General features: G+C 40.8%; 1 protein-coding gene and 1 pseudogene across 2 annotated transcripts; one reads left to right on the top strand and one right to left on the bottom strand.

The window, feature by feature from the left end:
- The first annotated feature begins 345 nt into the window (after nucleotides 1–345).
- Nucleotides 346–26,424, top strand: MDM2 (MDM2 proto-oncogene). Of its 2 annotated transcripts, XM_066257816.1 has the most exons (12): nucleotides 346–744; nucleotides 1,222–1,440; nucleotides 1,551–1,635; nucleotides 5,341–5,415; nucleotides 5,713–5,846; nucleotides 8,151–8,200; nucleotides 10,872–10,939; nucleotides 11,056–11,149; nucleotides 12,740–12,900; nucleotides 20,931–21,086; nucleotides 21,671–21,748; nucleotides 23,685–26,424. In XM_066257816.1, the coding sequence occupies exons 3-12, from the start codon at nucleotides 1,570–1,572 to the stop codon at nucleotides 24,258–24,260; spliced, it is 1,458 nt and encodes a 485-aa protein (XP_066113913.1). In that variant the 5' UTR covers nucleotides 346–744; nucleotides 1,222–1,440; nucleotides 1,551–1,569; the 3' UTR covers nucleotides 24,261–26,424. The 2 variants fall into 2 exon arrangements, with proteins under 2 accessions (XP_066113913.1, XP_066113912.1); XM_066257815.1 differs by lacking the exon at nucleotides 1,222–1,440 and having other exon boundaries at nucleotides 347–744.
- Nucleotides 19,537–19,943, bottom strand: LOC136322954 (large ribosomal subunit protein eL27-like; annotated as a pseudogene).
- Nucleotides 26,425–26,872: the final 448 nt, after the last annotated feature.

Below are 26,872 nucleotides of genomic sequence, written 5' to 3'. Positions count from 1 at the left end.
CTAGCACAACTGTATGCAACCGCGTACAAGCCTCTATTGTGCTATTTTTAGTCGCACTTAGAAACAAGTCTTGAAATAACTCATTTGTATTCAAATCCAGGCAGCTGGCAGTATGGGCTTAATATATCGCACAGCTGTCAATTTTGGTTTCTTTTTACGGTAGCTGCACTTAGATACGCATTTGCCTGCAATTTCCACCGCGGTGGGGAGCTGTAAACACAAGCAATACGAGCAATACCACAACGGACAAAGATTCAAAAAAATAGCATGCGGCCAAAGACGTCCCAGGGCGTCCCGCTCCAAACCAGGCTGCGGCGGGCGGGGGCGGGCGGGGCCGAGCCCGCAGGGAGAGGTCCCGCCCGGGGGGTGGGTCGCACACCAGCCCCGTTCCCTACCCTGCTGAGGCCGCGGGCGGCGGCGCGCCGAGACCCAGGCCCCACCCCTTGACGGAGGCCACCGCCCAGGCCCCTGACCCAATTGGCGGAGGCGGCGGTCCCGGCTGCGCGGGCGCGCGCGCGCGCGCACCCAGAAAGGCCCGGATGTGCTGCTACTTCCGGCGTGCTCCCCCTCGGGCGGTAGGGGTCGCGACTGCGTGCCCCTTGTTCTGCCCGGCTTCTGCTAGGGCATGTGCGGGCTTGCGTGTCTAGAAGGAAAATGGAGCAACAACCCGACCTCAAGGGGCAGCTCTAAGCCTTCTGGCCGCGGTCCTGCCGCTTCCTCCGTCAGGAGCCTCCTCCGGACATAGTAAGTTCCAGGGCCCCAGTGGTCCAGGCCCGCGAGTGGAATAGTTGCTGGAGGCCTGGGCGGAGGGCTGCCACGCGCCGGAGGAAGGCACTGGGCGGCCCCGGGGAAGCCCCCGTCCTGTACTCCAGGCGCGGGAAGCCCAGCGGGGTGAGGAGCGAGGATCGGCGGGAGGCGCGCGCGCAGTTCTGGGGTTGCGCGTGACTTGGGTCTCCCAGCTCGCCGTCGTTTCCAGACTTCTCCCTCCCCGGAGCCTTTGTGCATTTGGTGGTGGTGGTGGTGGGGTGGGGGTGCAGAGCACAGGGGTCTGTGGAGGTGTCGTTGGAAGGAGGCGCGCTCGGGTTCTGGGCCCGCGCTCCCGGCGGGCGGGGGGCTCGGCGAGGTGGGGGGTCCCGGGCAAAGGTCACGTGGGCGGGGCGCGGGGAGCCCCCGGACGCCCTCCGGCCGGGTTTGGAAGAATGACAGGTGCCTGTTCTCTAGCCGGTCTGACGCGGCTCCGAGTCTGGGCGAGACTGGGCTGGTCCTGCGGGCCGGTTGACTCAGCTTTCCTCGTGGGCTGGTCAAGTTCGGACACGTTCCGAGGCTGCGGTGGAAGGAGCTAAGCCCTGACTTGTCTGCAGCGGGGCTATTTAAACCGTGCCGCCTGCCAGCTGCGCGCACTGCGGTCCAGGCGGCGGCGCGCGTTCTCTGGTGACCCAGGTAAGGACCACTCTGGCCAACGGCTCTAGTTTTAGTAAACGCGTTCTTACTTAAAGGTATTGTTTTAACTTTTTATCGTGTTTTATTTATTTACTTTTCCTTACTCGTAGGCAGGTGTGCAATACCAGCATGTCCGTTTCTGCTGAGGATACTGTAAGCACCTCACAGATTCCTGCTTCGGAACAGGAGACCCTGGTTGGTATTTTGTGTCTAAATGTAACTTTTTGAAAAAAAATTGGTTAAGAGGTGGTCAGCTAAAATAGGCTCGCTGCCCCTCATCATAGCATGGCTCTGAAGTTGTATGTACCTTGCTTAAATTCTACTTGGGTGTAACTGTATGAAGTCAAAGTTAACTGTAAGAGAGAGTATTTTCTTAAGTTTTTAACACACTGGACTTAAAGTGAGTTCCATTACGTTAAGTGTGGATGCTGAAGTTTAGTACAGTTTTTAACTTTTGAAATGGTTCTTAAAAGTCACAAAGTAGTTCATGTTTGTAGAGTTAAGGCTTTACAGAAATGTAGAAAGTAAAAACTGAAAATTCTAGCCTTTTGGATTTTTTAAAATTTATGTACACTCACATATATGTGTATGTCCATATGTGAGTTTTAACGTTATTGTCCTACTAAAATGAGATTAAACTAGAGGTATGTCTATGTCAAATAAAATTATAGAATTGTTTTTAACAGCTGCATAATATTTCATAACAGTATATACCATTTATAAAATTCACGCCTTTACTCTTTTATTTTGCCGTCACTCAATTTTAATTGCCTTCAGTTTTTGAGCATTAAAAAGTGCTACTTTGTCCCGGCCAGGGCACATAAGAGAAGCGCCCATCTGCTTCTCCACCCCCCCCTCCTTCCTCTCTGTCTCTCTCTTCCCCTCCCGCAGCCAAGGCTCCATTGGAGCAAAGATGGCCCGGGCGCTGGGGATGGCTCTGTGGCCTCTGCCCCAGGCGCTAGAGTGGCTCTGGTCGCAACATGGCGACGCCCAGGATGGGCAGAGCATCGCCCCCTGGTGGGCGTGCCGGGTGGATCCCGGTCGGGTGCATGTGGGAGTCTGTCTGACTGTCTCTCCCTGTTTCCAGCTTCAGAAAAATACAAAAAAAAAAAAAAAAAAAAGTGCTACTTTGTACCTGAATACACAAGTGTTACCTGAGTATTTCTGTAAGAAAGATTTTATAGGCAAACTCTTGGATCTTAAATTATTTAAGTATTTGATTACTGCTGATAACTTGGTAGCTTACTGAAAGATTGTGACAGTGTGGGGCTAAAAAATATTAATACTTTCCATTTTCTAAGTTCTGGCTGGGCTAATAAATTGACAAATAAATAGGAAAAAAAATCAAAGTTTTAATACACAGGCATGGGGAATTCACATAGGCATGAAAATTCTGAAGACAGTGAGGCAACTCTGGATGTATAAGACATTTTTGGACAAAGACGAGAGAGTATGGGGTATTAGATTTCGGAAGTGAGAATGGGCAATTTACGGGTAGTTGGAGGAAGAGTGAAACACAGGAAAATTCTTGCTAGGCAACTCAGAAACAATTGGACGTGGCCTATCTAACTTATAGGCCCTGCCCTAAAGCCCTCTATATACCGCACTTATTCAAATTAGAATAAGGAGACTTTTTATTCCTGTATATCCTTACTGAAGCAGATTTTTCTCTCTGAATCTCTTGGGCAGGAAAGGTGGGGGTAGGGTAAAAAATTCTGAGTCTTGTTTTCTTAATAAACATCTTAAAATTGGTATCCCAAAAGCAGTTTCAGGGTAGCAAAACTTTGGTTCCATTCAGTCTAGTTTGCTGGCCCCTGGAATGTTGGTCATATATTTTTCTTTTCTTTATCAATACCTATCCCTGGTGCATGGTAGAAGCTCAGTAAATGTCAGGTAGATAACTGAAATGGAGATGGACTAAGGCAGCATAAAATAGTAGAAAGAAAAGGGAGGCTTGTAGTTGAGGGACATTAGTTGCAGTCTCAGATCTGTGACAGACAGAAGGACAGATAGAGACAGGAAGGAGAGAGATGAGAAGCATCAGTTCTTCCCTGCGGCACCTCAGTTGTTCATTGATTGCTTTCTCTTGTGCCTTGACCAGCGGGCTACAGCAGAGCAAGTGATCTTGGGCTCAAGCCAGTGACCACGGGGTCATTCTGTGATCCCACGCTCAAGCTGGTGAGCCCGTGCTCAAGGCAGATGAGCCTGTGCTCAATCAAGCCAGCGACCTCAGGGTTTTGAACCTAGGTCCTCTGCGTCCTAGTCCAACACTCTGTCCCAGGGGTCGGGAACCATTTTGGCTAAGCCATGAACGCCGCAAATTTTAAAATGTAATTCCGTGAGAGCCATACAACGACCCATGTACCTTACACATTATCCAATAAAAATTTGGTGTTGTCCCAGAAGACAGCTGTGATTGGCTCCAGCCACCCGCAACCATGAACATGAGCGGTAGGAAATGAATGGATTGTAATACATGAGAATGTTTTTTATATATATATATATATATATATATATATATATATATATATATATATATATATATTTTTTTGGTATTTTTCTGAAGCTGGAAACGGGGAGAGACAGACAGACTCCTGCATGCGCCTGACCGGGATCCACCCGGCACGCCCACCAGGGGCGACGCTCTGCCCACCAGGGGGCGATGCTCTGCCGCCACCAGAGCCACTCTAGCGCCCAGGCCATCTTTGCTCCAATGGAGCCTTGGCTGCGGGAGGGGAAGAGAGAGACAGAGAGGAAGGAAGGGGGGGGAGTGGAGAAGCAAATGGGCGCCTCTCCTATGTGCCCTGGCCGGGAATCAAACTCGGGTCCCCCGCACGCCAGGCCGACGTTCTACTGCTGAGCCAACTGGCCAGGGCCTAGAATGTTTTATATTTTTAATGTTATTATTTTTTTTATTAAAGATTTGTCCGCAAGCCAGATGCAGCCATCAAAAGAGCCACATCTGGCTCGCGAGCCATAGGTTCCCAACCCCTGCTCTATCCACTGCGCCACTGCTTAGTCAGGCTCAGATCTGCTCTTGATTATCTTGTCACCATGGTTTGGTTATTTAAATTCTCCATTCTTCAGGGACTTAATCTGTAGAAGGAAAAGATTGGTAAAATGTCCCACACTAAAGATTTATTTCTTTTTCTTGAATTTTGTAATTTGCAGTAAGCTCATTGGAGTATTCCATTTATGGCTGAATTTTTTTTTTTTTTGTAATTTTCTGAAGTTAGAAACCGGGAGAGACAGACAGACTCCTGCATGCGCCTGACCGGGATCCACCCGGCACGCCCACCAGGGGGCGTCACTCTGCCGCGACCAGAGCCACTCTAGCGTCTGGGGCAGAGGCCAAGGAGCCATCCCCAGCGCCCAGGCCATCTTTGCTCCAATGGAGCCTCGGCTGCAGGAGGGGAAGAGAGAGACAGAGAGGAAGGAGAGGGGGAGGGGTGGAGAAGCAGATGGGCGCTTCTCCTGTGTGCCCTGGCCGGGAATCGAACCTGGGACTTCTACACGCCAGTCCGACACTCTACCACTGAACCAACCAGCCAGGGCTATGGCTGAATTTTTAAGGTAATAAGCAGATGGCATAAATACTTGAATGAAAAGGAATAATTGCTTTTTTGCTGGCAGCTGGTAATAATTGAGAAGTCTGACTATTTGCATAATAATTATGTCCCAGCATTATTTTTTTTCAAACTCCCTAGACTGTAGTATTGTTATATAGTCTATTACATTTAGACTTATGAAAACATTATGACTTACTTTTTGAGAAGTATAACGTTGTGAGATTGTTGAATGTAGTGTCTGCTATCTTTATTGAAATTATGGACATGTTTGCAGTGGGCTTATAGTTCTGTAGTAATTTTGGAAATATAATAGCAACTTTGTTTTTTGTAGGTTAGACCAAAGCCATTGCTTTTGAAGTTGTTAAAATCTGTTGGTGCACAGAAAGACACTTATACTATGAAAGAGGTAAGCTGAACTAAGAGTTAATAACTGATGTCTTACTAGCATTTTGCCGTTTTTTCCATGCCTAATGTATCTAAATATCTGGGCAGAGGTAAAGGTTTGGGAAAAAAAAATACAGATTGTTAAGGTTTTATCTAAATCAGAAACAGTTTCTATCAAATTAAAAAGATTTAAAAGCAGCTTTTTAAAGGGTTGTTTTCTGGATGGTTTGAATGTGTTTTGGTGGTTGTTTACCCCCCACCCCTTCAGATAAATGATATTGAATGTATTTAATGCTCAGAAATTGTATTTCTATTGCAGGTTATATTTTATCTTGGCCAGTACATTATGAATAAACGATTATATGATGAGAAGCAACAACATATTGTATATTGTTCAAATGATCTTCTAGGGGATTTGTTTGGAGTGCCAAGTTTCTCTGTTAAAGAACACAGGTAAATTCTTCAGCTTAGTCCATTGTAAAGGCCAGCTGGGTAAACATTTCTTTTCACCTCCACCCTCCCTTTTATCAGAGAAAATCATTATATATGAAAGATTCTAAAATTTAATTTCTTAGTAATATAGCATATTGTTTCAGAACTTTAATTCTTGAATCTTGAAAACCTGAGTTTCAGACCTAGCTTAGTCGTTTACTAACTGTGTGACTAGGTAAATTGATTTAACCCTCTCTAAGCTTTAGTTTCCCCCATTTGTGGAGTAGAAATATAAATACCTGCTGTGGAGGTTATGAAAAGACTTTGTGTAAAAGCATAGTGTTTGGCATATATTATAGAAAGTATTCACATACTTTAGCTACAGTTATTGCACATTAAAAAATACTATTGCAATTACTTCCAAAAATACTAATTCAGCTGAATTTAATCCATATAACATTTCTAGAATTATTCTGTGAACTGAAGACTTTTTTTCAGTCATTCATACCTTGCATTTGGAATTCTTTGTCCCATTGGTTTAGCACAGTTTGCAGGGAGCCTTAGCATGTGTATCTTAATAAATCAGATTGAATACTTTTCACCTGAAAGAGTTAACTAAATGCTACTGGTGGCAATAGTAATAAAGCGAAAATGAGGCTAATCTTTTTTTTTCCTTTTCTAAGTGCGAGGAAGGGAGATAGACTCCAACATGTGCCCTGACTTGGACCCATTTGGCAACCGCTGTCTGGGGCCGATGCTTTGCTCATCTGGGGCCATGCTTGCAACCTATTTTTAGTGCCTGAGGTGGATGCTCCACGGAGCCATCCTCAGCTCTCTGGTGTTGCGTTCACACCAGTTGGGCTATGTCTGTGGGAGCGGGGTAGAAAGAGAGAAGGAGGGAGAAGGGAGAGAAAAAGAGAGAGAGGGAGGGAGAAGAGGGATGGGTGGAGAAGCAGATAGTCACCTGTCCTGTGTGCTGTGACTAGAAATTGAACCTGGGACATCTACATGCTGGGCTGGTGCTCTAACACTTAACTGAACTGGCCAGGTCCATAAAGGCTAATTAAATGGGATGTTTATAAATTTAGAACAACTTTACTAATATAAACATCATATGAATTTATTATTAAACATTCAGACAGAAAGTAAAGAATAGGAAAAAATGACCATAGTTTATCATTGAAAGGTACTTTTACTTGTCATTTTTATATTATGTATAGATAGGTGTTTTAACATATTTGTGAACATAATGTATTTAATTTTGTACTGCTCCATATAACATAAGCATCTTTACATTAATAAACATCTTCTGTTTAATATATATTTGTTATTGTTTTATACTTGGCCTTGGGCTATAAGCTTTAATTACACATTTAAGAAATAACTATGATGACTTTCCACCGTTTGAGTTGTCAATCTTCTGATAATGTTTAGAGATGTAATTTCTAATAATAAAGTTATCTTTGACTTAACTTCTGGTATGTTGAGATGTTACATACTTGGGAAATTGCTGACTTGAAAGAAGCATATGAAGGTTAATACTGATTTTTGTGAGTTTAAGGAGCTGTATCAGTCTCAAGAGTAAAAAGAAGTAGTTCTAATTCCTTGAGAATTAGAAATGATATCTTGTAACAGACATTCTCTAAAATCATTAGTTAAAAAATACATATGACATCAATGACTCCTGGAATAAGTGCTTTGTCTTCCTATTAGGATGTAAGTTTCACGAGAGCAAATATTTGGTTCTATTTTATTTTTCCCCCAAGTTTTTAGATCACTGATTGGTGTGTAGTAGGTTCTCAGTCTGTATTTATGCAATGAATGAATAAATAGTGTTTTACCTTTAATAAGTTTTAAAATCAAGAAAGAAAACCTATTAGATGACTGGGTTCAAGATGGTTGAAAGTCAGAATTATAATTAAGATTCTATAGTGGGTTTTCTATAACAGTACCTTTTTGGGTAGTCTTCTAAGCACAGAGCTGGAAACTTTCTCTTTGAAAATAAGAACATGTTAACCCACTTTCTGCATTCATTACTGTTCTCTGGGGTTGTTTGGTAAAGTCCAAACGGCACATTTCAGGAAATGGAGACGTAAAATCTTTTAGCTATAGAGACTATAGTGATTGTAAAATGTAGCTGTGTGTAATTATTCTGCAACTAATTATGCTTTTTAAGAACTCAGAGTTTGATATAATTTGAATGCAATGACTTAAAGTTTGGTTTGTGTGCACTAGTTTCATGTAATCATTTAAAAATCTGGTTAAATCCAGTTTAATACATTTTTAATTTAAAATGTACATTTCCTGTTTTTTTCTCCTTATAAGGAAAATATATACAATGATCTACAGAAACTTGGTAGTAGTCAATCAGCAGGGTAAGTTAATTTTTGAATACCATACACATTTACCATAAAAATATTTTTAAGACATTTTGTGTATGTCCAGTCATTTTATAATTGTGATTCTCTTTAAAATTTGCTTTAATTAGCCCTCGCTGGATAACACAGTTGGTTCGAGTATTATCTGGATACACCAAGATTGCAGGTTCAGTCCTTGGTCAGAGTACATACAAGAATCAACCAGTGAATGCATAAATAACTGGAACAACAAATCAATGTTTTTTTCTCTTTCTCTCCCTTTTAAATCAGTCAATAAAAAGATTCTTTTAAATTGCTTTAATTATAATAAAAGAATAGGATAAATATAACAGAGGTAAATACAGGTAAACTAGAACAAAAATGCTAAGATTCTGATTCAGACTTACTATAAGAAAGGTTAAGTGTCTTATTATTACATCAGTTTAAGCCTGAGAATATTAGGGTTAGAATTTGTTTTGAAAAGTAGATCATTTCAAAAGCTTTTGCTTAGTAGAGATGTGATCAAACTTCAAATGTATTGAAAGGATTTGGAAAGTAATACACTCCTAGGTTGGATCATTTGAAAGGATGGGTTTTTTTTAGTTTTTGTTTTTTTACTTTTATAATAGACAAAACTTTGTTTACTAATTTGTAAAGTAGCAGTTTACTTTTTTATCTGTAAACTTTTTTTTTCCCCCAAAGTGAGAAGCAGGTGGGGGAGGCAGGCAGACAGACTCCTGCATGTGCCCAACCGGGATCCACCCGGCATGCTCACCAGGGGGCGATGCTTGGCTCCTCTGGGGCATTGCTCTGCTGCAGTTGGAGCCATTCTGGCACCTGAGGCGGAGGCCATGGAGGCCTCAGCTCCTGGGCCAACTTTGCTCCAATGGAGCCTTGGCTGCAGGAGGGGAAGAGAGAGACAGAAAAGAGAGGGGAAGGGTGGAAAAGCAGATGGGCGATCCTCCTGTGTGCCATGACCGGGAATTGAACCCTAGACTTTCACACACTGGGCCGATGCTCTACCACTGAGCCAACCGGCCAGCACTAGACTTTTTTCTTTTTCATTTTTCTGAAGCTGGAAACAGGGAGAGACAGTCAGACAGACTCCCGCATGCGCCGACCGGGATCCACCTGGCACGCCCACCATGGGGCAACGCTCTACCCACTAGGGGGCGATGCTCTACCCATCCTGGGCGTCACCATATTGCGACCAGAGCCACTCTAGCGCCTGAGGCAGAGGCCACAGAGCCATCCCCAGCGCCCGGGCCATCTTTGCTCCAATGGAGCCTTGGCTGCGGGAGGGGAAGAGAGAGACAGAGGAAGGCGCGGCGGAGGGGTGGAGAAGCAAATGGGCGCTTCTTCTGTGTGCCCTGGCCGGGAATCGAACCCGGGTCCTCCGCACGCTAGGCTGATGCTCTACCGCTGAGCCAACCGGCCAGGGCTAGACTTTTTTCTTAAGAGAGAGAGACAGGAAGGGAGAGAGTTGAGAAGCAGCAGCTCATAATTGTGGACTTTAGTTTATTGATTGCTTTCTCATATATTCCTTGACCGGGGTGGGGGGGAGGTGGCACCAGCTGAACTAGTGACCCCTTGCTCAAGCCAGTGACCATGGAATCATGTCTATGATCCCACGCTCAAGCCACTGACCCTGCGCTCAAGCTGATGAGCCTGAGCTCAAGCCAGATAAGCCTGCCTGTGCTCAAGCTCGTAACCTCAGGGCTTTGAACCTGGGTCTTCAATGTCCCAGGCTGGTGCTTCGTCCACTGCACCACAACCTGGTCAGGCAGACTTGTTCTTAACTGGTTATTTTTGGGTCACTTACCACCTTAATCTAGCAAATGCACTGGGTTTTCATTCCAGAAAGATACATGTATATAGTGGTATGCTGGTAAATGTTTACTAACCCACTTTCAGGGGAAAAGGCCTGATTTGTAGTGGTTGCTTATTTCCATGGTATAAAAACTCCCACCATGGCCATTTCAGGCTACAAACACACCGAATTGGGGAGAGATATATACAGTCTGTGTGCAAATGATGCCAGGGGCTGGCTTCAGTACACCACAGATTACTTAAAACCCATTCTAGAAAGTCAGTTAAGAACTGTTCTCAGAAGCCTATTTATTTCCCAGGATGAACTGACCACTTTTTGTGTTCTCATTATTTTGTATTTAAATTTTATTATTATACAGCTTTGTTATAATTGTTTATATATATTTCTCTTTTCTATGTCCTATTTAGGTCTGTATTATGTATCTCACACAGTATAGTGTTTTATTAATATGGTGTTTAGTAAATGTGTTGAATATTTATTCTTCCAAAGTTAGGATTTTACTTGGTGTTCCCTCAGTTTGTAATGGCCTTTCCTAGTCCTACTTCTGCATCTTCTATGAAACCTTTCCTGATACCTTGTCCCTCAGATCCTTCCCTGTCCCTACCAGATAATTACTGCTCTTCTTCACCACTGGCTTATCTTTATACTTTTATTGTGTTTATACTTTATTTTTATGTATCTTCTCTACTAAAATTGAATAATTTTACTTAAACCTCCATTATCTAGCACAAGGATGGCACATGGGAGACATATGTCTAATGTTTGTTGAAAGGTTAAATTGTGTAAGCAGTTTGTCCTGAACTATCTATTGAGTAGCCATTTCTTAGTTTGTACTTTTGTGTTTTTATTTTCTATCAGAACCATCAGATTTAGGCACATCTGTGAGTGAAAACAGGTGTCACCTTGAAGGTGGGAGTGATCAAAAGGTAATCTTGAAAGTAACTCAGTATGATTCTTAAAAATTGCAAAGATTATTAAAATTGGAAATTAGCTTTCTGATTTTAAAGTTAAGTTTGTGGGTCTTTTTCTTTTGAATGCTTAGGACCCTGTGCAAGAGCTGCAGGAAGAGAAACCTTCATCTTCGAATTTGGTTTCTAGACCGTCTACCTCATCTAGAAGAACAATTAGTGAGATAGGTATATATGAACATTTAATTGTCATTTTCAAACAGCTTTTTAGTGTTCATTTTCTAATGAAATTAGTACATTTAAGCTTAATGAAATTGCTTTTTTGGTTTAGATGAATGAATTTGAGTTTCATTTTCATTTTTATGTGATTTATTTGGTTTAAGAATTGCTCTCTCGTTTTTTTATAAATAAATTTTTATTAATGTTAATGGGTTGACATCAATAAATCAGGGTACAAAGAAAACATGTCCAGGTTATCTTGTCATTCAATTATGTTGCATACCCATCACCCAAAGTCAGATTGTCCTCCGTCACTCTCCATCTAGTTTTCTTCGTGCCCCTCCCCCTCCCCCTCGCCTCCTTCCCTCCCACGCCCCCCCCCCCCAACCACCACATTCTTGTCCATGTCTCTTAGTCTCGTTTTTATGTCCCACCAATGATGTATGGAATCATGTAGTTCTGTTTTTTTCTGATTTACTTATTTCACTCCGTATAATGTTATCAAGATCCCACCATTTTGTTGTAAATGATCTGATTATCATCATTTCTTATGGCTGTGGCGCAGTGGATAAAGCATCGACCTGGAACGCTGAGGTCGCTGGTTCTAAACCCTGGGCTTGCCTGGTCAAGGCACGTATGGGAGTTGTTGCTTCCTGCTCCTTCCCCCTTCTCTCTCTCCTCTCTCTCTAAAAATGAATAAATTAAAAAAAGAAAAAGGAAGTGAAAGAATTGCTCTCTTAACAACATTTGGTTATCAACATCTGGTGGTTTAAGAATTGCTCTCTTAACAACATTTGGTTATCAACATCTGGTTGACTATAGCAGGCATGGTTTACTGTACCCCTGGATTTTATAGTTAGATAGTTCTCTATTCAAGATGATAAAGGACAAGGATATAAACTGTTTTACTCATTATTCTTAGTCATCTTAGCAGTTATATTTGTTTCTAATAAATTATAAAATATCAGTGAGTTTCAAAATGGTAAACATCTTAGAAAAAAAGATGAGATAAAATAGCTGAGTATTTTTGCAGAGAAAGGAGCGGAGGAGGAGGCTGTTGCATAATCAAAAGTTATAACTAAAACTCTAAGTCATGTGAAAGGAGATTAGTGAAATAGAATAGATAAACCAGACTGAAATCTTGTACATGAAGGCAGTAAGGGCAGAGGGTTTCTTAGTAAATACATGAGACTGGAACAAAACGTTACTTATTTGGAAAAAACCCTCAATTTATATTTGTAAATTAATGCCAAAGTAAATTCCAAATATACCTTCCAAATATATTAAACTTTATTTTTTCAGAAAAACTTGTATCTCAAAATTTGACTTATGATAAAAATTCTAGATTGTTTGCTTAATACAGGCTGTGGATAGATTAAATTGTGTTTTGGAGATAATGTTTTGAAAGAAGCTTTAAAAAGGTTTAAAAATGGTATTCTGCTTTACTTTGGACAGATCCAGTAAACCATGTTGACTTTTGAAATAGCAGTTTAATTTTATTGGAACTAAATTTTAGTACAAGTAGGTACTCATGTCAACTCAATTTCTAAATAAATCTGTTTAACAATTTAATTAACTTGTTTTTCCTTACTTATCCAGGAGAAAACTCAGATGAATTACCTGGTGAATGTCAAAGAAAGCGTCACAAATCTGATAGTATTTCCGTTGCCTTTGATGAAAGCCTTGCTGTTTGTGTAATAAGGGAGATACGACGTGAAAGAAGCAGTAGCAGTGAATCAACAGGGACTCCTTCAAATGCGGTAATCTTCTCATTTCAATAAAAGATGACTTTTATTTTTTTTCTTAGAGACAGAGACAGGAAGGGAGAGAGATGGGAAGCATCAACTCATAGTTGCTGCATCTTAGTTGTTAATTGATTGCTTCTCAAATGTGCCTTGAACAGGGGACTCCAGCCCAGCCAGTAACCCCTTGCTCAAGCCAACAACCTTGAGCTTCAAACCAGTGACCTTTGGGCTCTAGCCAGTGACCATGGGATCGTGTGAATGGTCCTGCACTCAAGCTGGTGAGCTTGTGCTCAAGGTGATGAGTCCATGTTCAAACTGGTGACCTCGTGGTTTCGAACCTGTGTCCTTAGTGTTCCATTTCAACACACTATCCGCTGTACCACCACCTGGTTAGGCAAAACATGACTGACTTTAACAAGACTTTATTTTTAATTTATTGATTCATTTTAGAGAGAGAATCAGTGGTTTTGTTGTCCCACTTATGCATTTATTGGTTGATTCTTGTATGTTCTCTGACTGGGGATTGAACCCACAATCTTGGTGTATCTGGTGACACTCTAAGCTACCCAGCCAGGGCACTTTTTAAAACCTAATTTTGGTAGTTCTAATAATCATTCAGATAGAATGCATATGTATGATACATGATTGCTGCTATATTAGCAGTGGTAAATTTCTTTTTCTATTTTAAAATTTTTTAAAATTTATTTCTGGGGAAGAATGGTGTAGGATAGTGGAGTTGCATTTGGGTTTGTTGATAAAATTAGTACCAATATTAATAGTTATTAATGTCACCCTACATATTGGAGAATCTTGTGGGCCACTGCACCAGTAGTAAATTCATATACTTTGGCCTGGCCTGTGGTGGTGTGGTGGATAGAGCACTGTGCTAACCAGGAACGCTGAGGTCACTAGTTTGAAACCCTGGGCTTGTCTGTTCAAGGCACATAGAACAAGCAATCAGTGAACAGCTTGAGTGAAGCAACTATTTCTTGTTCCTTCCACTGCCTCTGTAAAATCAATAAATAAATCTTTTAAGAAAAAAATTCAAATACATAGGAATTTAGAAGTTTATTTTTTTAATAAGGGAACAGGAATGAAAGTTTGATTCAGTTAGATATTTTAAGATTTTTTTTTTTAATTTACTGATTTTAGTGAGAGAGGAAGGGGGAGAGTGATAGACAGGATCATCGAGCTGCTCCTATGTGTGCCCTGACTGGGATTGACCCGGCAGCCTCTGCTGCTTTGGGACAACGCTCTAACCAACCAAGCTATCCAGCCAGGGCTATTTTAAAATTCTAAGGTATATTTGTCTTGAATATTTAGAATGATTATTATTTTTTTTTAACTGTCATTGTCAGTAAATAAGTTGCCAGAACTTCACATTTGCCATTTTAGGCCTAGACATCAGGAAGGTCTCTTTACTAATTCTGTGAAATATGAGTGAATTTTTTGCATGGGTGAGTTAACAATATTTTTTGATTAATAAAAATTCTAAACAATGAAATTAAGAAATCTCACCTGGCCTGTGGTGGCGCAGTGGATAAAGCATCGACCTGGAACACTGAGGTTGCCGGTTCAAAACTGGCCTTGCCCGGTCAAGGCGCATATGGGAGTTGATGTTTCCTGCCCCCCCTTTCTAAAAAAAAAAAAAAAATTCATTAAAAAAATTTTTTTTTTACTTTTAAAGATTTTAATTACTGATTTTTTTAGAGTACGGGGAGAGAGTGAAAAAAAAGGGGGGGGCGGGATAGAAGTGGGAAGCATCAACTCAAAGTAGTTGCTTCCTGTATGTGCCTTAATCGGGTCCCAGGATTTCGAACCAGTGACCACATGTAGCATTTTATTTTTTTTTATTTTTATTTTTTTTTAAAGATTTTATCTATTAACTTCTTTAGAGAGAGGGGAGAGAGAGAAAGGTTGTGAGGAGTGGGAAGCATCAACTTGTAAGTAGTTGCTGTCATATGTACCTTTACTGGGCAAGCCTGGGGTTTCGAACCAGCGACCTCAGCATCCACATCAATCCTTTATCAACTGCACCACTACAGGCCAGGCTGCATGTAGCATTTTAGGTTGACACTTGATTCACTGTGCCACCATAAGTCAGGCAAAAGAAGTTTTGTAAAGAACTTTTTGTTAATGAGTACTTGACAAATGGAATATTTTCTTTCTTGTCATTAAACATTGGTCTTTAAAAACGCTAACATTAGGCTTGACCAGGTGGTGGCACAGTGGATAGAGCGTAGGACTGGGACGCGGAGGACCCAGGTTCGAGACCCTGAGGTTGCCAGCTTGAGCTCGGGCTCATCTGGTCTGAGCAAAGCTCACCAGCTTGAACCCAAGGTCGCTGGCTCGAGCAAGGGGTCACTCAGTCTGCTGTAGCCCCCCCCTCGGTCAAGGCACATATGAGAAAGCAATCAGTGGACAACTAAGGAACCGCAATGAAGAATTGATGTTTCTCATCTCTCTCCTGTCTGTCCCTATCTGTCCCTCTCTCTGACTCTGTCTTTGCCACAAAAAACAAAAAAAGTTAACATTAGAATACATTTATTTGTGATATGGCAATGCCTCTGTCATTATTTTGAGTCTGAGTGTTCACTTAGTTCTCTAGAAGACGTAAGGGACTAAATTTAATTGCGATAGTACTGTTCTTTTCATGTATTCTTTTTGCTTTGCATTACCTTTGGTTTTCTCTTCAAAGCAGTGATTTTATGGATACAGATGGAAACTCAACAGTTGCTTTTAATACAACTATTACTTATGTAGGGCATTAGATGGCATAGGGAGAGCACATTTATTCAGTAGATACTTAAATGTCTTTTCTAACGCCAGGTTTTGTTTGGCATTGGAGGTACAGTGGTAATCTAGGTAGATACAATCCCTGCCCTCATAGGGAAATAGACCATCAACAATCTAACAAATAGTAAAATATTTAGTAAATATTTATACTATGAAAAAATGTAGCATGGGACAAAAATAGGTTAGCTGTTGTGAGTACGTGAAATAGTTTATTGTATTATTTATTCATTTTTGTATTCCATACAGACAACTGTAAACCTACTTTTGCCCCACCCTGTACAGGGTTTTTTTTTTTATACAGAGACAGTCAGAGAGAGCGGTAGATAGGGACAGACAGGAACGAGAGAGATGAGAAGCATCAATCATCAGTTTTTTTGTTGCGACATCTTAGTTGTTTATTGATTGCTTTCTCATATGTGCCTTGACTGTGGGCCTTCAGCGGACCGAGTAAGCCCTTGCTCAAGCCAGCGACCTTGGGTCCAAGCTGGTGAGCCTTGCTCAAACCAGATGAGCCTGCGCTCAAGCTGGTGACCTCGGGGTCTCAAACCAGGGTCCTCCACATCCCATTCTGATGCTCTGTCCACTGCGCCACTGCCTAGTCAGGCTGTACAGATTCTTGAAAGCAAACTTGTGTTATCTGAAAATTGAATTCAATAAAAGAAAACTTGACATGTACACAGACTTCATGTTTGGATAATTTTATTGTTTTAATGCTCCATAAAGCTTAGTTCTTTTAAAAGTTGTTTCAGAATTCTAGCTAAATAATACTGAAAGTCCTTGTTCTTGCTTTCCACCTGGAATCACTGCCTTGTTACCAAAGCAATATAGAGGGAAATCCTCTTTTTAATTATTCCTATCCTATACTTTTTCAGAAATCCCTCTCTATTAGATATCTTGGTTTTCAGACTAAGTCCCTTGTTGTGAGAGCTTTTAGTGGGGCAAATTTTTTTATTATTTTTCTTACTTCATATAAGAATGTTACAGCCTGACCAGGCGGTGGCGCAGTGGATAGAGCGTCCGACTGGGATGTGGAGGACCCAGATTTGAGACCCTGAGGTCACCAGCTTGAGTGCGGGCTCATCTGGTTTGATCAAGGCTCACCAGCTTGAGCCCAAGGTCGCTGTCTTGAGCAAGAGCAGGGGCCACTTGGTCTGCTGTAGCCCCTGGTCAAGGCACATATGAGAAAATCAGTGAACAACTAAGGAGCCGCAATGAAAAATTGATGTTTCTCATCTCTTTCCCTTCCTGTCTGTCCCTATCTGTCCATCTCTCTGACTCTGTCTCTGCCTCCCTCCCCCCCCAAAATGTAACAGTTATCATTTGGTGGTGTCTGTAAAGGAAAGTGCATTTCCTCCCATCTCTTCTTTTCAGTTTAATAAATTTGTGGGACTAAGGCTGTATATTCTAGGCTTTACAGCAGGCATTTTAGCAGCTTCAAACTTCATTTATAGATGGTAAAACTAAGACTTGAGGGTTTCTGTCACTTATGTAAGATCCCATAACTAATTACGAGCACAATTGGAAATTAGATAAAACCAGGGATTTCTGACTTTAAAAATGTAAGATCTTTCTAGATCAAGCCTGTCTGCTGCTTTTAAATATAAATATTTATAAGTTTCTGGGTTATTCTATTTGATCATTAATTAGAATTTTAAAAAACATTTTACTTTTTTTAGTGAGAGACAGGAAGGGAAAGAGTTGAGAAGCATCAGCTCGTAGTTGCAGCACCTTAGTTGTTCATTGATTGCTTTCTCATATGTGCCTTGATTGGGGAGCTCCAGCCGAATCAGTGACCCCTTGCTCAAGCCAGTGTTCTTGGGCTTCAAGCCAGTGACCTTTGGGCTTAAGCCAGCGACCATGGGGTTATGTCTAATCCCATGCTCAAACTGGTGACCTTGGGATTTTGAACGTGGGTCCTCAGTTTCCTGGGTCAATGCTTTATCCACTGTGCCACCACCTGGTCAGGCAGAACTTTAAAAAGCTTTTAATACTGTTTCTTCATAGTATACTAGAACCAGGATGGGCCAACTTTTTCTATGAAGAGCCAGGTACTAATTATTTTGCAGACCATGTGGTCTGTGTTGCAACTAAACTTTATTGCCATACGGGAAAAGCAGCCATAGATGATAGATAAACAAATGGGCATTGCTGTGATCAATAAAGCTTTATAAAAGCAGATGGGTGGTGGCCAGTTTGTTGGTCCCTGCCATAGAGGATGCTTTCTGATAGTTTTTTTTTATGATTTTACCCCTCTTATTCTAAATTTAGTGTACTAAAGACTAGTTCATTGAAATACCCAGTTTGCTAGGTTCCTTTATTTAAGATGTATAGTTTATCTTGACTTTTGATTTTTACCTGATTGTTAGAGCCCTTGTTAGGAATTAGAATTGCAACTTGATAAATAACTGCTTTTACTACTGCTTTCTTAACCTTATTATGAAAACAACAGTATTTTTTTTTGTTAGGAGGTAAGATAGAATTCTGCATGCACCCTGACCAGTATCTACCCAGCAACCCTGGTCTGGGGCCAATGCTGGAATCAGTTAAGCTATTTTTAGTGCCTGGGGCTGATATGCTTAAACCAGTTGAGCTATCCTCAGCGCCTGGGGTAATGGTTGAATCAGTTGAGCTACTGGCTGTGGGAGGGGAAGAGGGAGAAAAGGGGGAGAGAAGCAGATGGTTGCTTTTCCTGTGTGCCCTGACTGAGATCAAACCCTGGACAACCATACACTGTGCTGACATTCTATCCATTCAGTCAGGGCCAAAAACAGTCTTTTGACTTTAGTGGTTATAAAATAGTAAATGTACTTTGTTTTTATTTATTTTGTATTTTTCTGAAGTTGGAAATAGGGTGGCAGTCAGACTCCCGTATGCGCCCGACCAGGATCCACCCGGCATGCCCACCAGGGGGCGATGCTCTGCTATCTGGGGCGTCACTCTGTTGCATCCAGAGCCATTCTAGTGCCTGAGGCAGAGGCCACAGAGCCATCCCCAGCGCCCGGGCCACCTTTGCTCCAATGGAGCCTTGGCTGCAGAAGAGGAAGAAAGAGACAGAGAGGAAGGAGAGGGGGAGGGGTGGAGAAGCAGATGGGCGCTTTTCCTGTGTGCCCTGGCCGGGAATTGAACCTGGGACTCCTGCACGCCAGGCTGACGCTCTACCACTGAACCAACAGGACAGGGCCACTTTGTTTTTATTAAGTGATGGAAATTTATTTATTAGAGATCATTTAATTTAAACTCCTTTCAAAGATAGAGTAACTGGCCTTTTTTTTTTTTTTTACTGGGACAGAGAGAGAGTCAGAGAGAGGGACAGATAGGGACAGATAGACAGGAACGGAGAGAGATGAGAAGCATCAATCATCAGTTTTTCGTTGCAACACCTTAGTTGTTCATTGATTGCTTTCTCATATGTGCCTTGATTGACCATGGGACTTCAGCAGACCGAGTAACCCCTTGCTCGAGCCAGCAATCTTGGGTCCAAGCTGGTGAGCTATTTTGCTTAAGCCAGATGAGCTCACCCTCAAGCTGGTGACCTCGGGGTCTCAAACCTGGTCCTCGGCATCCCAGTTCGACGCTCTATCCATTGCACCACTGCTTGGTCAGGCGGAGTAACTGGCCTTTATAGGTTAAGGTATCCAAGGTTTAATAGTTATTTAGTGGCAAATACAGAATAAGTATGTATGTATCCTGATTCCTAGACTTAAAATGTACTTTGTCTAATTCTGGCCTTCTGCTTTGCAATGTGTTCCTACCCTTAGCCACTGACAGTTCAATAAGGATGAAAGTCTTACTAGGTTCTCTTTTACTTTTTTTAAAATTAATTTTTGGATTTGTAATGACTGAAACTAAAAAGGTCTAAAACTGCACCTTTTGGAAGAACTGTTCTTGCCAGTCTTAGCCCTTTTTTCAGGTTTGACCTTGGCTTCCCCTTGGGCCTTGCATTTCAGAGCAGGGTCTCTGAAGACGTTTTTATTGATGACAGTTTTGTCCAGGGGGACACCCACAGAGTACCTTGTGGGCATGAGGTGATTGTAGCTACAAACTTTCACAAAAGACTTGATCCTTGACCTCTTGGCAATTTTCTTCATGATTATAGCAGCTCTCACTTTGTGGGGATAGCGGTCAACTCCAACCACCAGAGCATGGCTGTAAGTGTGGTCTGAGGTGCTGTCATCAGTGTTCTTTACAATGACAGCTTTGTGTCTGGAGTAGTGTCTGGACAGGACCAGTAGCACCTTCCTGGGTTTCATAAACTTACCCATTTCTACCCTGCTCAACCTTGGGACTAGAGCAGGAAGGAGATTCTTATGTTATTTATTTGAGACCAGAATTGAGGAACCACATGAGCAGACAGAATTTTCTTCTGAAAAAGTTTTTTAATAGCTTTCAAAATATTTCTTCTGAGCCTGACCTGTGGTGGCGCAGTAGATAGAGCATCGACCTGGAAATGCTGAGGTCACTGGTTCGAAACCCTGGGCTTGCCTGGTCAAGGCACATATGGGAGTTGATGCTTCCAGCTCCTCCCCCCTTCTCTCTCTCCTCTCTCCCTCTCTGTCTCTCTCTCTCCCCTTCTCTCTCCTCTCTATAATGAATTAAAAAAATTAAAAAAAAAAAATATTTCTTCTGAAAGCTTCTCCCAAAGAAATAATCAAAGTTCATTATAAAACGTAAATCTCATAATTATTGTTTATAGTAGCTTCTAGCATTCTACCAGTCTGAAGATAAAAAGATGCTTAAAACATGGCCTCAACTCTGTGTATATAATTTAGATAAGATATGTACATAATTATGTCTTGCATACTTATTTGGGAAAATAGAAATAATATGTAAGTAGTAAAGACAGAAGATTCAGAGAGTTCTTGTAGTTCTGATTTGACAGAGGCTTTGGCAAAAAGGTGAACAGGACTTAAAAACTCACTGCAGTTATAAAGGGAAAGTGGAAGGTGAAGTGCCACGTTTGGTTTAGGAAACAATCTAGATCTGGCTGAAAGTATTTATTTGGTGAGGAGGGAGTGTCTTGTTGGAAATAAGCTGAGAGTGTTAATATTGTCATACTGTATGGTACCTTAATATCAAGGAGATTTAGTCATTTTTCTAAATGTAATGTAGTAATAATCCAGAATCTTAATCTAGTGTCACTGTGAAGGATAGAACTGAGGAAGAATTAGAAGCACCAGGATGATTTAGGAAGCTGTTAAACAGAGGCCAACAAATAATGTCACTTCCTTCCCTCCCCCCCCCCATTTTAGGATCTTGATGCTGGTGTAAGTGAACAATCAGGTGAATGGTTGGATCAAGATTCAGTTTCAGATCGATTCAGCGTAGAATTTGAAGTCGAATCTCTCAATTCAGAAGATTATAACCTTAGTGAAGAAGGACAAGAACTCTCAGATGAAGACGATGAGGTAGTTTTTTCTCTAATTATAAAAGTTTATATTTCATATCTGTTGACTTGAGATTAAAATAATGTATTTAGATTTCACTTGAAATACTTGAGCTTGATTTGATCAAACTAGAATATTGTTTTGTGGACTTGAGGCTTTCTTTGTAGTTCCTTGTCTAATTTATATTTTATAAATATGCCAAGAAGTAAGTAGGCCTTAATGAGCATTGCTATAATAGTCTGCTCATTTAAAAATTTAATTTGGTTCCCCTTAATTAATATTCTTACTTTTTATAAAAGTGAAGCATTCATGCAGTTATATAAAGTTATGTAGTTGCCTACATTTCTAGCTGTTTCATTGTTATTTAATACCTTCATATTTGTAAAATAAGATGCTTGTACTGAATTTTTTGTTTTATTTAAACATTCTGTCTGACTTTTACCATAGTGACCCAGGATTTGCCTGATCTTCATTTCTCCCCCTTTACACTCAGTAATTCCATTTGACTTTTGTCTCCAAATTTCTTTTATAAAGTAATATATATTTGTTTAGAACTCAACCACTAAGAAGCTTTCCTGATTGAAAAAAATAAATTATTTTATTAGGTATATCGAGTTACTGTGTATCAGGCAGAGGAGAGTGATACAGATTCATTTGAAGATGATCCTGAGATTTCCTTAGCTGTAAGTATATATCTGTTTTTAAGATATCAAAAAATAACATTGAAATCAAGATTAGACTATGTTTAATCTACTTCTTGACATGAGGTAATTTTTACTTTAAAATTTTAAAGATTTAAAGCATTTTTGTTTTTTTTATTGTGTTGAGGTATGTTGCTGCCTTTTTTTTTTTGAGCTGGGATTTGAACTCGTAAAGTATATTATTATTAATAAAAATCTCAAGTATGTACAGCATACAAAACATCTCCAGTATCCTTATTACCAGCCTCTAATACAGCGGTTCTCAACCTGTGGGTCGCGACCCCCGCCGGGGTTGCGACCCACAGGTTGAGAACCACTGCTCTAATACTTACCAACATTTTACCAATCTTGTTTGAATATAAACATTTTTGTATTATTTGTATTAGAATGTGGTGGGATATGCCATTAAAGAAATCAGGACTTAGAAACACTGCACATATCACTAGGTTCCTGAGGTGTTAGAAGTTTTTTTAACTGAATATTTGCTTTTTTTTATTTTTGTGATAGAGAAACAGATAGGGACAGACAGACTGGAAGGGAGAGAGATGAGAAGCATCAGTTCTTCATTGCGATACCTTAGTTTCTCATTGATTGCTTTCTCATATGTGCCTTGATGGGGGGGGGGGGGATGAGGGGCTACAGCAGACCGAGTGACCCATTACTCAAGCCTTGCTCAAATCAGATGAGCCAACACTCAAGCTGGCGACCTCGGGGTTTTGAACCTGGGTCCTCCGCATCCCAGTCCGATGCTCTATCCACTGTGTCACTGCCTGGTCAGGCTGAATATTTGCTTTAATTTTTGTTAATGTTGCCTTTTATATTTGAATAGGTAATCTCATTTTTCTTTCCTGAGTTGAAAACACTCAGATATAAAGTGAAATTGTAAATTTTCTGAAAATTTTTTTGTTATGTTAGAAAATAATTCAAGTAATTAGACTCATTTGATGTCAAGTTGAGTGAAAAGTTTCAGACATAGGTCTTGCAAAGTTTTGGATTTTTTGAAGGACCCCAAATTATAAGACCTTTCTTTGTCTTTGGTTTTATCAGTTACAAGAAACCTACTTTGACAACTTGAAAGAACCAATGCGGGAGAATGAGTGTTTTCCATGCTTCTTGCTATTGTTCTGGGTCTTTGTTAGGCAGTTTGGAAATGGTTACATTATTCATGGCAAGATAGGCAGGACCTCTTATGGCAAATTTTACATATACAGTGTCCTCAGGCAAGAACCATGCTTCTGTTAAGGCAGGGAGATAATATGTTCAGTAAAGAGGCTGGAATATGAGAGGAGTTTCTTCCCCAAATTGCATGGTGGAAAGGTTTGCGAAGTAAACTGGGGTAAGGAAAAGCAGTAAGCCATTAGAGTTGAGAACACACGAAAGGATAGACAAGGGGCATACGGTTTGGATAGTGACAGGGATGACAGATTTTAGCTGGCAGTGACTATTGAAGAGTGTGTTAGCATTTCTTTTGTGGGTAAAGTTAGGGAATACTCAGCTGAGCTCTGGTTTTCGAGCACTTCTAAGGGAGTCGGTGGCATATTGAGCAGTAATTTCATCTAGATTGATTGGGTGGACTTGGCACAGTATCCTGGGTTGAGCCTTTAAGGGAGTGGAATGGATACAGAGTAGAAGATTGACCCCATACATGGCACTTGCTTTAACTCACTGAACCATTTATGTACTGTATCTATGTCTTCCAACAGATAAACTATAGGTGCATGGTTAAGAGTTCAGCTAGAAAAACAGTACTTAGCATCTCATACTTGAGGAAAGACTGTTTATATGTTAAAAGTTTAATATAAAATATGAAATGCTGAAAATTGAGCTTGTATATTTTACCTTAGACATATTAAAGTTGTTAGTGTTAATACAGCTAGTTATTAAAGGGTCACAGAAACTCTGTCTTATTTCATTGAAGGATTATTGGAAGTGTACTTCATGCAATGAAATGAATCCTCCCCTTCCATCACATTGCAACAGATGTTGGGCCCTTCGTGAGAATTGGCTTCCTGAAGACAAAGGGAAAGGAAAGGGGAACTTGCCTGAGAAAACCAAACTAGAAAACTCAACACAAGAAGAAGAGGGCTTTGATGTCCCTGATTGTAAAAAAAATACAGTGAATGATTCCCAAGAATCATGTGTTGAGGAAAATGATGAAAAGAGCACACAAGCCTCCCAATCCCAAGAAAGTGAGGACTATTCTCAGCCGTCAACTTCTAGTAGCATCATTTATAGCAGCCAAGAAGATATCAAAGAGTTTGAGAGGGAAGAAGCACAAGACAAAGAAGAAAGTGTGGAATCTAATTTTCCCAGTAATGCTGTTGAACCATGTGTGATTTGCCAAGGCCGACCTAAAAATGGTTGCATCGTCCATGGCAGAACAGGACATCTTATGGCATGCTTTACATGTGCAAAGAAGTTAAAAAAAAGAAATAAACCCTGCCCTGTATGTAGACAACCAATCCAAATGATTGTGCTAACTTATTTCTCCTAGTTGACATGAAAAATTTTATTTTATTTTATTTTTTAGGTTAGAGGAGGGAAGATAGTGAAGCAGACTCCCACATGCACCCTGCCTGGGGTGATGCTTGAGTACTAACCTGTTTTTAAGCACCTGAGGTTGATGTGCCCCAGTGGAGCTATCCTCCACACTCAGGGCCTCACTCAAACCAAACGAGCCACTGGCTGTGGGAGTGAAAGAGGGAGAGAAGAAGGGGGAAAGGGAGGAGGGAGAAGCAAATGGTTGCTTCTCCTATATGCCCTGACCTGTAGTGAATATTTTCTTTAAGGAAAATAAGACTTTTGTTTATATATATATATATTATTTTTTTTACAGAGACAGTCAGAGAGAAGGATAGACAGGGAGAGACAAACAGGAATGGAGAGATGAGAAGCATCAATCATTAGTTTTTCGTTGCGCATTGCGACACCTTAGTTGTTCATTGATTGCTTTCTCATATATGCCTTGGCTGTGGGCCTTCAGCAGACTGAGTAACCCCTTGCTTGAACCAGCGACCTTGGGTCCAAGCTGGTGAGCTTTTGCTTAAACCAGATGAGCCCGCGCTCAAGCTGGTGACCTCAGGGTCTCGAACCTGGGTCCTCAGCGTCCCAGTTCGATGCTCTATCCACTGCGCCACCGCCTGGTCAGGTTTGCTTATATTTTATATTGAGTTTTTAAGGTAATTTGGATTGAATTTATAGCTCATTCTTTATCCTTGCCTTTTATTTTAAATAATTTCTACTTACTAAATTTTTTATTATTTTTTAAAATTAATTTTAGAGAGACAGGAAAGAGGTCACCCAGAGAGAAACACTGATTTTTTCTACTAATTGATGCATTTGTTGGTTGATTATTGTATGTGTCCTGACTGGGGATTGAACCTGCAACCTAGGTGTATTGGAAGGATGCTCTAACCAACTAAACTACTGGCAGAGCTCCACTTTCCTTTTAAATGAGAAATATTTGATCTTTTAAAAAATACTTTGGGGATCCAAGATGGCAGCAGACTAGGTAGATGTTACACTCACCTCCCAGGACCAAATTGGAATTAAAACTAAAAATAGAACAGTCATCCTGAATAACCAACTGAAGACTAGCTGAATGAAAGTCTTACAAGCAAAGATTTACAGAGGAAGTCACATTGAGACTGAAAGTGAAATCGACTGACCAAGAAACTGCCAGAATGCTGTTGTAAGCTCCCATTTCAAAATGGTGTGGATTTATAGTGGATAAATTTGAAGGGACAGCCAGTATTACTCTCATCTCTGACATAGCATTTTTGTCTCTGATAACTCTTTTAAGAAGAAAACCCCACTTTCATTTTGTTTTAATTTCCCTATAATTCATGGGCAATGTATAATAAAAACAGCCCCTCTAAATACTTTTATTTATTTTATTGAATTTATTGGGGTGTAACATTGGTTTACTAAATTATACAGGGTTCAGGTGTATGATTCTATAATACATCATCTGTGTATTGTATTGTATTGTATTGTATTTTCACCACCCCAAGTCGTGTTCTATTACCATTTATTTCCCCTATGCCCTCTTCTATCCCCCCATAAGTAGGACATTTATATAGCTTGCTTAGTACCTCTCCTCTAAGAAAAGTTTGTGTGAAAGATTTAATATTTAAATTTTAGATATACATATATATATATAATATATATATATATATTATATATATATATGTTGGGTTTTTTTTTTGTTTTGTTTTGTTTTTTAGGTGAGAAGAGGGAAGATAGGCAGACTCCTGCATTCACACTGACCAGGATTCACCTGGCAGCCCTGTACGGGGCCAGTGCTCGAGTACTAAGCTATTTTTAGCAGCTGAGGGCCAAGTGCTGACCAACCAAGCTATTCTCAGCGCTTGGGGCCACTGCGGGAGGGGAAGAGGGAAAGAAGAGGGAGAAGCAGATGGTCACTTCTGTGTGCCTGGACCAGGAATCGAACCCAAGATGTCCATACGCTGGGCTGATGCTCTATACTGAACCACTGGACAGGGCCAAATTTTGATATTCTTAAACCTTTAATTCTTAGTTTTCTTACTCTTTCAGAACCTCTTAAAATATATTTTACAGATAAAAGTAATTATATTCACTTTGTAAGTAAAACTGTTATTCAGCTTATTTGGTATAATAAAGGATTGGTGGTAATATGTCAGTTTGAGACATCTTTGAGAATAACCATCATTTACCTACAGATAAAACTAAGGTTGCCCTGACCAGGTGGTGGCACAGTGGATAGAGCATCGGCCTGGGACGTTGAGAACCCAGGTTCAAAACCCTGAGGTCACCAGCTTGAGTGTGGGTTGCCAGCTCAAGCGTGGGATCATAGACATGACTCTGGTTGTTGGCTTGAGCCCAAGGTCACTGGCTTGAGCAAGGGGTCATTGGCTCAGCTGCAGCCCCCCAGTCCAGGCACATATGAGAAGCAATCAATAAACAGTTAAAAGTGCCACAAATATGAGTTGATGCTTCTCATCTCTCTCCCTGTCCCTGTCTCACATGCGCACACTAAGAAACAAAAACTTTTAAGGCTTTCTGGTACAATATAGACTTGTCCTAGGCATTTTTTTTAATCGGATTTATTTATTCTTTAGCAGT

Source organism: Saccopteryx bilineata, chromosome 2 (genome assembly GCF_036850765.1).
Source record: "Saccopteryx bilineata isolate mSacBil1 chromosome 2, mSacBil1_pri_phased_curated, whole genome shotgun sequence".
NCBI classification, from domain to species: domain Eukaryota; kingdom Metazoa; phylum Chordata; class Mammalia; order Chiroptera; family Emballonuridae; genus Saccopteryx; species Saccopteryx bilineata.
Note: the sequence above shows the minus strand (reverse complement) of the source record. Positions and strands in the feature narration are given on the sequence as shown.

Coding starts and splice junctions, on each gene's coding strand:
- MDM2 (XM_066257816.1), top strand. CDS start 1,570: ATGTCCGTTTCTGCTGAGGATACTGTAAGCACCTCACAGATTCCTGCT. Junction 11,150..12,739: donor AAGAACAATTAGTGAGATAG/GTATATATGAAC, acceptor TTACTTATCCAG/GAGAAAACTCAGATGAATTA. Junction 21,749..23,684: donor ATCCTGAGATTTCCTTAGCT/GTAAGTATATAT, acceptor ATTTCATTGAAG/GATTATTGGAAGTGTACTTC.